General features: G+C 35.7%; 1 protein-coding gene across 1 annotated transcript in view; it reads right to left on the reverse strand.

Moving 5' to 3' along the window:
* LOC130233740 (probable voltage-dependent R-type calcium channel subunit alpha-1E) overlaps positions 1–12,638 on the reverse strand; it is a 124,414-nt gene that overhangs the window by 12,614 nt on the left and 99,162 nt on the right. The window contains exons 31-41 of the mRNA XM_056463919.1: positions 12,463–12,576; positions 12,281–12,373; positions 11,885–11,995; positions 10,372–10,437; positions 10,046–10,137; positions 9,696–9,864; positions 9,439–9,566; positions 3,953–4,049; positions 1,688–1,793; positions 1,506–1,613; positions 29–129 (exon numbers count right to left, since the gene is read on the reverse strand). Coding sequence (XP_056319894.1) covers positions 29–129; positions 1,506–1,613; positions 1,688–1,793; positions 3,953–4,049; positions 9,439–9,566; positions 9,696–9,864; positions 10,046–10,137; positions 10,372–10,437; positions 11,885–11,995; positions 12,281–12,373; positions 12,463–12,576 — 1,185 coding nt within the window. The remainder of the gene's footprint in view (positions 1–28; positions 130–1,505; positions 1,614–1,687; positions 1,794–3,952; positions 4,050–9,438; positions 9,567–9,695; positions 9,865–10,045; positions 10,138–10,371; positions 10,438–11,884; positions 11,996–12,280; positions 12,374–12,462; positions 12,577–12,638) is intronic.

Genomic DNA, 12,638 nt, shown 5'->3' on the forward strand with positions numbered 1-12,638 from the left:
AGTGCTGCAGAAGTTCATGCATCTCTACCTGTTCCTCAAGCTGCTGACGGAGCTTCTTCGCTTTGTTCTGCTTGTAGTAGTCCATGATCATCATGGCTGCATAGATCTTCCCAATGGTCATGTCACTGGCTGAAAAAAAAGAGTTGCTTTTTGTAAAAAACTAATTTCTTTGCAGGGTGCAAAACATGTTTACATTTAGGGATGTCAGTGGTACAACACATGCATTTTTCAAATCCAATACTTAAAGAGATAGTTCACCCCAAAAAAAAAAGGTATTTACAATTTACTCTCTCTCAAGTGGTCTTAAACCTATGGATTTCTTTCTTGTGTTGAAAACAAAAGTACATATTTGGAAGAAAGCTCAAAATCTGTAACAATTGGCTTCCATAGTAGAAAAAACAAACACTATGGAAGTGAATAGTTATCCAGCTTCATAATAGTTATATATATATATGGAAGTGTAATAGTTATAATAACAAAAGACAAAGGAATGACGAGTATATGATGACTGCCGCTTTAAAGGTGCAAGTTTGACACCCAGTTGTTAAACTATGTATTACATTCCTGGACCAAAACAAACCATACCTACCAACACTCCCGTATTTCCCGGGAGTCTACCGTATTTCAGACTCATCTCCCGTATTGGTCTGTCTCCCGGAAAACTCCCGGAATTCCACCCCTGCTCCTCAGCTTTTTGGTACAGTCCCCATGCGCACCAAACCCAACGCGCAACCATCTTCATGCCTGCTCTCCGCTCTTCGGTGTGTGCGCAAACTGACAACGATCAACTCAGGTACACCTCATGTGCTTTATTCAGTGTTAAACGCTAACAATGTGAGTTTGAATGACATTTATTGCCATACTACAGAAAGCAGCAGCAGATCTTGAAAATAAAATAAATCGTTTGAAATTGAACTCAGTGTAAACCAACACATATCAGTGATTCAGCATCTACATTTAATAATGTTAAAGAGTTTTAATATGTGTTAATTAGATTATAAACGTTACCATTACATGGGTGAGTGCATATTCTGTGCTTCTGAATAGCTGTATTTAAATTTCTGTGGTGTTTTGTCTGGTACAAACAGCCAAACTGCTTATCACTGCAAATCTCATCACATAGCGTGTTGTTAGGACACGTGGTTACAATGTAATCTGATCACCTAAAGTTTACACTTGTAATATTTATATTATTTGCTAATTAATAACCTCATGTGGAACTCTGAATCTGTGTCTCATTTTGAGGTGCTAAAATATAATTGGCTAAACTGGCATTGGGTGGGTGAAAAAAACCAAAACAAAAACAGACAATCCGGCACAGAAAACACATTTTCAAAACAGAATATCTGACTTCAGCATTGTTTTTCAGATAAACAAGAATGTTTACTTGGAATGTCTCTTAAATATCTGCAAACATAATATAGTATTTTTATGCTTTAGAAGAGTTAAAAACTTACATACAGCACCTTAAAAAAATTCTAATCTGCCATACTCAAATCTCTTACCTTTATGAATGGGTACAAGCAGATCAAGAGATTTCTGTGAGAGATGCGGCCAGATGACACTGATTTCCTTCTGCAGTTCAACATCCATCTGACCTCTGTCTTCACCTCCTATTAAACAATGATCATTTTGCTAATATTGTGTTTTTTATTAATACACAAAGAAATAAATGAGTAATGCCAACCTCGGGCAATTTTAATGTCCAGTGCGGTGCGTATGAGAGCCATAAGTGTGGAGGTGAAGTGGACAGACATGTCTTCATCCACTGGCATGTTCATCAGAACCAACCGCTAAAAGCAGATAGCCATAAAGACAAAAGACAAATGAAATACAAGAACCGCAAAACTAAACAGTAGCTGTGCATGTTTTTTAAAATCTAGAAATCTATGTTATCTAAGTTATCAACTTTTACACAAAGAAGATGTCACAATATCACGATTCATGCACACTTTGAAACACATATATTTGAGAGGGACAGATTAGAAACTGGGAAAGTTTGAAGGATCACACTTTATGAATATGCCCTTTGCAATTTGTCTGTAACAATGACATATATCAGGGTTATGCTAGACTTGTATGGCTTAATATAATCAAAAATATGCCGATTACTGAAATATACAGTAGATAATTCATGAAAGGTTTACATTATTTTTTAAATAAATCACATTAATTTTGAACTATGGGTGCTGCCACCAATTTAGGTATGAAGCCAAATGGTTGCACTTATGGTTGCAGCTATTATTATCACAACACGACTCAGACTACAAACAACTTATATGATGCCATATTCCGTTATTTAAATGGGAGTTAATAAAAAATTAACAATAAATTATGATTAATAAATTATGATTAATAAATGAAAAGAACTTCTTTTCTTCAAAATATAATAGGGAAGCACAATATTGGATTCTTTTGATATCTTGAGACTCATTTTGGCTGAGCTGATGATGATATCTGTTTTGTTGTGTTTTTGAAGTATTAATTGACAGGTTAATTAACAGATTCAGGTTTGAGATTTTTATTCGCCATAAGTTTTAGCTTCTCACAACAAATTTAAACCAACTTGTGATTTTATGATCCAAATTGATGCTTCGTTTATAAGTAGATCCAAAATAAAAAAGGATTAATAGAGCAGATACTGAATTAAGCTCTGTATGACCCTTTTTCCCCTATATTCTGACCAATATATCATACAAGATTAAGCATTTTATATAAATCAGAACTTCCTGTTATTTGTGTATTGTATTTTTATTTTCCTGGCCTAAAATTTACAGTTCAATTCAACTGTATTCCATCTCCATCTCTCACGGCTCTTCTTTACTGTCTCTGACTGACCAACTGACCCACCCACCCCTTCCCTAAACAATAATAATGATAACTTTTCACTGTGGGGACATATCTTTATCTAAGTAAAATTTGACTGTGCATTTGTGTCCCCTTCAAAAATTGATCATGAGAAATTTTATATTTATTGTCCCCCCTACTGTTAAATGTAATTTACGCCCATGGATCAACTGCAGGTAAAATTCACCTCAGATTCATTCATTTTCTTTTCGGCTTAGTCCCTTTATTAATCCAGGGGCGCCACAGCGGAATGAACCACCAACTTATCCAGCACATGTTTTACGCAGCAGACGCCCTTCCAGCCGCAACCCATCTCTGGGAAACATCCATACACACTCATACATTACGGACAATTTAGCCTACCCAATTCACCTGTACCGCATGTCTTTGGACTGTGGGGGAAACCGGAGCATCTGGAGGAAAAAAACATGCAAACTCCACACAGAAACGCCAACTGACCCAGCCGAGGCTCGAACCAGCTACCCTCTTGCTGTCAAGCGACAGCACTACCTACTTCGCCACCGTGTTTCCTGTATTTACAATATGCACAACATTTTTAAAAATATATATTACGGTTGACAATTCAATCCATGGTAACAGCACTAGCTGATGAATATTACTGCACACCTTTAATAATGGCACCGCTCCAGTCCAAAATGTATGTTTTTTGGGATTTGGATTTGTTTAAATAAATGGAACGATCTTTCATGGGTTTTCTACTACAAATTGTAGCAAAAGATATATGTTTAATTAAACCATACACGTTTAATACCCGAGGTACAATTTATAGTGACATATTCAAGTAAAGTATTATTGGTGGATGCACAGGGACATTACAGAAGGATGATTAAAAGACAAACGACAAGGAGCAAAATCACTGATAGTCTCTGAATTATGATTATATATGTATGTATTGCAATTATTTGATATTAAAACACTAAAATTTAATTGAATTAGATTCACAATTATTGCTAAATATACTTTTAAAGACATTTTACATACACAGATATTCATATATTTTGGCAAAATTGACCAAATTTTTTTCTTGAACTTGAGCCTCTTGAAAACAAGCAGACTTCATTCAAATGGTAATACTGCAGACTACCTTATATGCCACTTTGGAGGGGCATTTCTTGCCCAGGCCAAGCGGTGGCGACATGCAGGTCAGCATCTCGTACATATCAGTGTAATGAATACGGCCACTGGGAGGGGGCAGTCATGTGATGAAAAGGAGGAAGAATTGGGCATTCCCAAGGAACGAGGGAGGAGAGGAAGATTGGCGTGGAGGAAAAAAAGGAAACAACAGAAAAGATAGAAGGAGAAGGAAGAGACAGGAAAGGGAAGGTCATTTTAATGTGCTTCATACATTAGAAAGGAAAAAACTGTCAAGAGGGAAATAGATTAAACAGAGAGGTGAGGCCAGGAGGAGGTCTTTCTATGCTATGCTAGCATAGAAGAGGCTAGAGGAGAGAAAATATTAAAAAAGCCAAAGATCTGATGAGTCAAGTAGGTGGATCTGAGGGTTTGACTTGGCGGATTGAAAAGAAACCCCTCTTATATAATACCCATGCTAGTATAATACATAATCCCAAAAGAGTCTTTTTGTGCTCAGTGTCAGAAATTAATGTGGGAGAGAAATGCAAGCAAAATTAGTAAAAGGCAAAAATACTAAATTTGTGTGTATGTGTTATTCAGTTAGCAAGATTTTGATGAGTTCATTGAAGAATAAAAACAAATTCAACAATACATTTTAATACATATTGAATCTATAGCTTATATATACATACCTATAGACCTTTTTCAAGAGGGGTCTGGATGCAGACCTGGTGCAGTGCAATCTGAGCTGAATCTAAAGTTTTTTTAATGCGCTCATCTAACCTCACCCCTAACCCTACCAGTCACCGTGACGTCACTAGCTCCATTGAGTGCATTGTGTCTGACATTTCATCTCTGAGATATGCAGTCTCTGCTTGCATCATCAAGGCTGCATCCAGATACTATTGCCTTTTTCTTAGAATGCAAAATTACCCATTATGCTTTGCGTGTATCTGTAAGGAGGATGCTAAGAACTTTCGGTCGGCAGCTTGATGCATATAAAGAGTTACAATTGGACAGCTTTGAAATGATAGTTTTAATCTGTTTCCATTGCTTTTAACATCTTTGAACTAATAATGCTGTCGATCAGCGCCACCCCCTGGACTGATTATTTAAAAAATGCGATCTAATGGGAACGAAAAACTACATTTTGCGAGTCATTTACCTTTTTTTTTTACCATCAGACAGCATCTTGTGCCATTTAATTTGAGCCTCGTCATCGCTAAAGTGATAATTATCTCATTTTTCTTCAAATATATAACCAATCCAATCAAATGTAATTCACCAAAATGTTCGACACACACACTGTACTGTCCTACTAACACATTGATTGAAAGACTGGCACAAAGTGAAAATAACATGGCAGAAAAACACATACCATGGTAAATACTACACACGAGCTAACAACAGTAAATGAAACTAACGGCTCCCGATTAGAATGAACCTGCAAATAAGCCAGCAGGATATCAGTGACATACTTTTACTTTTTGGAAACTGCATGGCTTAATTTACATACCTGTTAAGTTTCATGCTAGTAATATGGTTTGCTCTATAATACGGTGATCTTTTGCTGGTGTGTGTGCATTGAATAGTTGCTGAGTACAGTAAAACAGCTGACAGGTCAAGAACACTGACGCTGTATTTCAGCATGTGATCTGACAGCATTTGATCAGACACTAAACTAGGAGAAAGTTTTTCCCTCATGCATGAACCGCATCTGACAGAAGTATAACAGCTTTAACACAAACCTTTTAAAAGGAAAGTTGTGGATCACAAAAACACTGTAAGCCACTCAAAACAGTATTGACAACCATTTTCAACTTTACCATTTGTAAACACTATAAATGGAAGTTCTACGCATCCCACTGGAAGACGCTGGTCGATGTAGCGTCCTCCATGCAGCAACCAAGAAAAAGGTCTATAGGAAAAAATTCAGATTTTCTAGATTTTAAATTTAAAGTCGTGTTTGAGTAAAACATATTTTTTATTTCTTCTGTAAACTACTGATTACATTTTATATCAATTTTTTAAAAATTGTCATTTAGAGAATTCATTTTTGCATAAAATATAAAAAAAAATATTTCCATGTTTTCAGAGGTTTACACTCATGTTTAGATGATACTAATGTTACTAGTGCTACTATTGTAATACTAATGCTTTAACTTCAGGGCCCAGTTTTTCAAAAGTAATCCAGAGGGATTTTGGATCACGGATTGGATCAAATCTTGGAAATGGGTTTTTTAAAAGTAGCAAAGGGATTTTGTATTAAGATCAGACCATGTAATCCAATCTTACATTTGATTTGGATCAAACCTGGCCTTTGAAACTTTGAACTCCGAATGGAATCTATTTGATCCTGTTTTTTTTTTTTGGATTATGCTGATCCCATCAGAAGTGTGGATTCAGTTGTAATTTTAAAAAATTTTTTTTATGAAATTTGGTATTTGCACCACAGTGATCCAACCCAATGTTATTTTAAAAAAATGTCATAAAAGTAAGATAAAAAGTAAATTAATCCCTCATAGCAAAACATGGGATTTCCAAATCTGGACCAATTTGATCCAGATAAAATATTTTGAAAAACTGGGCCCAGAAGATTAAAAAAACCTATATTTGCTTGAATAATCCTGATTACAATACATTTTAAATGACAATATTTTTATTTGATATGTATAAAATGTTATCAAACCATTACAGATTAAATATTAATAATGTCTATATAATATAAAATATAGAATTATAATAAAAGGATACATTTACGAAAAGTAAAAGAAAATCCTACAAAAAATATATCAAACTAATTTCTGACACTCTGGTAGGTCCAGATAGGTGAGAGATAAGCATAATGTTCTCTTGATTTACAAACAGGTAGACAATGATGAACATGAGGAGTCTGACCTCATCTAACCCAAACAGCCCACATTTTTGTTCAATAAAAGCCCCAAATCCAATTCAGACACAGAGAGAGCAAATCCCTGCTGACATCCATCGACAGTGTTAGATATTATCTAATGGAGTTCACTGATGGATGGCTCTCAGTGTCATTAACTGCAGCAGTTATTCACACTTCAGGAGCGGGACACAGGCCAGAAGGATGAGCTGTCTCTCTGTGCGCTGAGCTCTTGTCTCTGCCAGTCTTTGACCCGGTGGAAAATAGCACTGAAGTAAATCACGGAAACGAGAGATAGGGGTGAGGGGTGTTAGCTAGTGAAGGAATAGGGGATGATAAAAGGAGAGGAAAAGAGAAAAAAGGCAAAGGGGTAGTTTCTTTTTTTTTTTTTCGTGGGTGAGCCAAACCTTGCATGCCACCCTGTAGGGGCAATTCTTTCCAAAGCCCAGAGGAGGTGATATTGTGCGTACTACTTTGTACATCTCCTTATAGTGTAGTTTTCCACTGGAGAAGGAAATACTGGCCGTTAACGGTAAATAGACAAGATGTAGTAGGAGTAGGTTATTTTTCATGAATATATATGTGCTTTAAAGGGGTCATATCATGAGTAGTTTGCTGTAATCATCATTTGGTATTGTAATTCTTGTTTAACAATGTGCTGACATTAAGTATTAAAAACAAAAACATGTTTTTAGGGTCTAAAAGCATTGGCTGCATGATGAAGCATTTCCGAATGCAGTTAGAAGCTTCTAAAACTCATGAAATACAGTGGTCCCTCACTATAACACGATTCCCTTTTAAAAGTAGCAGTGTCATTTCACTTTTTTTTTCACTTAATTTGACATGCTTTTTTTCTACAGTGCATTATTTTCTGTGTCCTGATTAGTGCATTGTGTTCTGCTCCCTAAATGGCTTTAGACCATTGTCAATCAATGCCATGTCTCCTGTACAGTGCTGTGTTCAGCTTGCCAAATTTACATAAACAGTTAATCTCTAACAGTGTGACTGTGAAGTGTGCAAGTTGTCTTCCCACAATGTTGTCAAAACGTTCTGCACCGTCAAAGGTACCTGTGGTAGCACCCAAAAGGCAGAGGAAGATGCTAACCATCGCACAAAAAATTAGCTTCTGGACATGCTAAAGGAAGGTAGAAGTTACGCAGCTGTAGGGTGTCATTACAGAATAAAAAAATGAAGATCAAAAGGTTTTGATCTTTGGTTTCATTTTTTAATACTGGACTTATTTTTCTATGAAGGTTTGAACATTGAGAGTGTTTAAACAAGAGTGAAAAGTGTGAAAATGTTAATGCCTGTCTGAGAAAAGTGTATAAAGTGTGTAGTGAGGGGTTTTACTGACTTAAAACATCTATAATAATTGTAAAAAAATAAAGCTTTGCTTTGCTTTTACTTTGTGGACTTCGCCTATTGCGGGTTATTTTTAGAACGTAACTCTCGCTATAAACGAAGGACCACTGTAAACAAAAAAATATACCAGTATTGTTTTAGTTTTTATATTCATTAGATATGATATAGAATTTCACACAAAGCAAAAGGGCTGTTTTCTTGTTCACCCCTTTGTGATTGCAAATGTGATACTGATTTTATACAATGATTCAAAAATTGAGAGACACATTTTAGACACAATAGTGTCTTTTTTTCTTTTGTGCTGACAAAGTAATTTCAAACTAAGCTGAAGTAGAACATTTGTGCTTCTTAGGGCAACACTGCAGTGTTTCATTCCCAGCAAGCATTTTTGTTTTTAAAAGATGTCTAATAGACGTCTTAATATAGTCGTCTTGGCTAAAACAAGGCTAAATTTGGGCTGGCAGTCAAAAGAGACGTCTAAGAATAGGCCAAAACTAGACTAGTCATCAAATAAACAGAAATGAATGACTACACATATAAAGTCTGTGTAATCTGTATATTTGATGACTAGTCTAGTTTGGGCCTATTCTTAGACATCGATTAGATTTTCACTGACAGCCCAAGTTTAGCCTTGTTTTAGTCAAGCTGTCTACATTTAGATGTCTATTAGACGTCTATTAAACACAAAATTGTTTGCTGTGTTCCTATCAGCCAATTGTTCAAAGATCCATTCATAACTTCTTTGTTTCTCAACAAAATCTCTAATTTGAATTGTTAGTTTATCATTTATTGATAGAAAGCATTATATGTATATATATATATATATATAGATAGAAATTTTATATATATTTCAATGACCAATGTCTCCATCTAATTGCCAGTAAGCAAGGTAAGATATCTGTAATGGATGGTTTTCTTTCTACTACTTAACTTTTAAAACTTTACGAAAATGTCATTCTTTATGACATGACCCCTTTTAAATCATCCTACAGGGTTTCAAACTGGTAAACATATTAAACAGAACTGACAATCACAAAGCATTTTAACCTGGTAATTTCATAAATAACATACATGAGGCATACTTGTATAAACCGAACAGTAAATAAACAATTTTCTGTTTATTCATAATTACATAAACAGTTATATAACACAATATTGTTCCAGAATATAATCCATTATACCATAAAATGTGTTCTTTTATTGTGCATCACAAACAAAAAGAGGTGAAAAGCTGCATCTCTCACCATGCTGCCCGGTCATACTCTCCCCAGATCCGTACAAACTCATCCAAGTGGTGAGGACCCAGAATGGATGAGTCACGTGTCAGGTACTCAAAATTATCCATGATCACAGCCACAAACAGATTCAGCATCTGATGGAAATAAATTAACAGAAAGTGAAGAAACTGGATCTGCTATGAATAGGCATTAAGTGTGTGGGTTTTAAGTGTAAAGATTTACAGGGGTGTGCGTTTGTGTCATTAAACTGTATTGCTTCTCACCAGAAAAGAACTGAAGAAGATGAAGGAGACAAAGTAGAAGTATGCAAAGTCGGTACCACAGTCGTGTTTTATCGTCTTTGTTGTTGAGTTGACAGAAGTGTCAATTTCACACTCCTTCTCTCCTAAACACGATAGCATGATTTCCTGCCATGACTCACCTGTTGCACTCCTAAACATATACACACACATACATATGTAAATCAGAAATTAAATCACATTCATTAATCCCCAAAGGGAAGTCTGTTTATTGTATCTGCTTCAAATTGACATAATTAATAACTCAGAGGATGTGTTTTAACTAACAATAAAAATGACATTAAAGCATGCAGAATTCATTACCATAATCTTACCTGAACAAAAGCATGAGTGCACCAAAGAAAGTCCTGAAGTTATTGTGTTCATTGATTTGGGTTTTCTCATTTATCTTGATGTTGCCAAATACCTTCGGAGAGATTACAAACACATAAGAACCATCTGTCACATTACAGGCCTAATGAAGTAATTGAAGAGCAAAGATGGCAAAGAAACAATGGAAGAGAGAGAGAGAGAGAGAGAGAGAGAGAGCGAGAGAGAGAGAGAGAGAGAGAGAGAGAGAGAGAGAGAGAGAGAGAGAGAGAGAGAGAGAGAGAGAATATAAAATGGAGACAGACTGTCTGGGGACAAAGACAACCTTTACCTGCATGCCAATGATGGCATAGATGAAAAACAGCATGGCGATGAGCAGACAGACATATGGAAGAGCCTGTAAAATAAATCTCACGTTAAAGTCTAATCTGGAAAATGATTGTTAAATTACATTTGCATAAGAATAAATGCAATGTTTTATAAATATAAACGGCAACTAGGAGTCTTTGTCTGTGAATAATTCATTTAACTGATTCATTTGAAGAATTGAGAAACAAGGCAAGAGTCTGTTGTTGTTATGAATGAGCCATTGAATTACTGACTTCTTCGATTAGTTCAATAATACAGATTCATTCATCAATAACCTGCACTGTTGAGTGCACAACTCATACCATACACAAATTTGTCAGAATTACCTTCGACAATTTTGTTAACAGTCTCTTTATTAACTTCTGTTGTGTTACAACAAAGAGACTGTGATGTTTAGAAACAGATCTCTACACTACCTGACAAAAGTCTTGTCGTCAATCCCAGTTGTAAGAGCAACTCATAATAACTTAACTTTTAGTTGATCATTAGGAAAAGTGGCGTAAGGTAGATTTGTCTGATAAATCAACTGTTAAACTGCAACCTTAATCACCACAAATACTGCAGAAGACCTATTGGAACCCACATAGACCCAAGATTCTCATAGTAATCAGTCAAATTTGGTGAAGGAAAAATCATGGTTTGGGGTTACATTCAGTATGAGGGCATGTGAAAGATCTGCAGAGTGGATAGCTCCTTCTCATACTTCAGCCTCCACGCTAAAGTTTCTGAAAGCAAAGAAGGTCAAGGGTCTCCAGGATTGGCCAGCCCAGTCACCAGACATGAACAGTATTGAGAATGTCTTGGGGGAGGTGAAGGAGGAGACATTGAAGATGAATGCAAAAAATCTTGATGAACTCTGGGAGTCCTGCAAGAATGCTTTCTTTGCCGTTCCAGATGACTTCATTAATAAGTTATTTGAGCCATTGCAAAGATGTATTGATGCAGTCCTCCAAGCTCATGGGAGTCATACATAATATTAACTCTATTTCTGTTAAGTGACAAGACTTTTGTCTAAGCAAAGTCAGACCTTACGGTCCTAATTAAATAATTAAAAATCAAGGCATGGTCATATTTTATTTTGGTAAAATAAGCGTAATCTAAAGGCCTTTGCCTTTCATATAAGCCACTTCTGATACCAAATGATCAACTTGAAGTCAAGTTATTATTTGTTGTTCCTAAAACTTGGATAGGCGACGAGACTTTTGTAAGGTAGAGTAATGGTGTCTCTATTCATTTTTAATGCTCATTTTTCTTGTAAAGGATTGGAAACTGGGTGAGCCATTGGTTTAATATTGGAGTGATGTAACATTTAGTGATATATTGTTTAATATTTTGTGTTGAGTGTCTTGCAAAAACAGCATTAAAGTCTGAATTGCTGTTTTGTGTTAAATAAAAGCAAAAACTGCATTTAGAAGAATAAGAATAAAAAGAAGAAGAAGGGATTTCAATCTAGTGCAGTGCAAGATATGTCTGACCTTGAAGGACTGAACAAAAGTCCAGAGTAGAATACGGATAGTGTAGCCCTGACGCAGGAGTTTAATCAGCCGAGCAGCTCGAAATAGCTTCAGGAAGCCCATATTAAAAGTCTGCAATACCAATGAGAGCACAGAGATGACTGCTTATGCTAATAAATACTGCAGACACACCAATCAAAATACAAAGGTCATTGCTTCTGCAAATAAATACTGTGCACATGTTAATCAACATCATGGAGCTCATGCAAATAAACACTGGCTAAAAAGCAATTATAATACAGAAGTGATTGTCCATGTAAACGACTACTGTCTGCAAATCAATCACAATACATATTTAGTTCCTTGTAAATATAAATTCTGACTACAAAGAACACACATATGTAATTTAATTCTCACTTTTCCAGTCTGAAATTTGTCCACCAGAATTTCCGTGATGCTCCCTAGAACTGTGATGAAGTCAAATATATTCCACGTGTCTCTGAAATAATTCTGAAAGATATAAAGGTAATGACGTTATGTTGGAAAAAGTATTCCAACAGATATATTACGTGGTGATTCACAGTCAAGTGTTAGCTTACCATTATACCAAAAGCCAGGATCTTGAGAACACACTCCACAGAGAAAATAACGGTGAAAATAGTGTTGAGATATTTGAGCACATCGTCATAGCCTTCAAGACGTGGATCATGATGCTGACAGAGAGAAAAAAAAACACACACAGAAAGCCTTCTTAAATATTTCTTATTTGTTTATA

Source organism: Danio aesculapii, chromosome 8 (genome assembly GCF_903798145.1).
Source record: "Danio aesculapii chromosome 8, fDanAes4.1, whole genome shotgun sequence".
Classification (NCBI taxonomy): domain Eukaryota; kingdom Metazoa; phylum Chordata; class Actinopteri; order Cypriniformes; family Danionidae; genus Danio; species Danio aesculapii.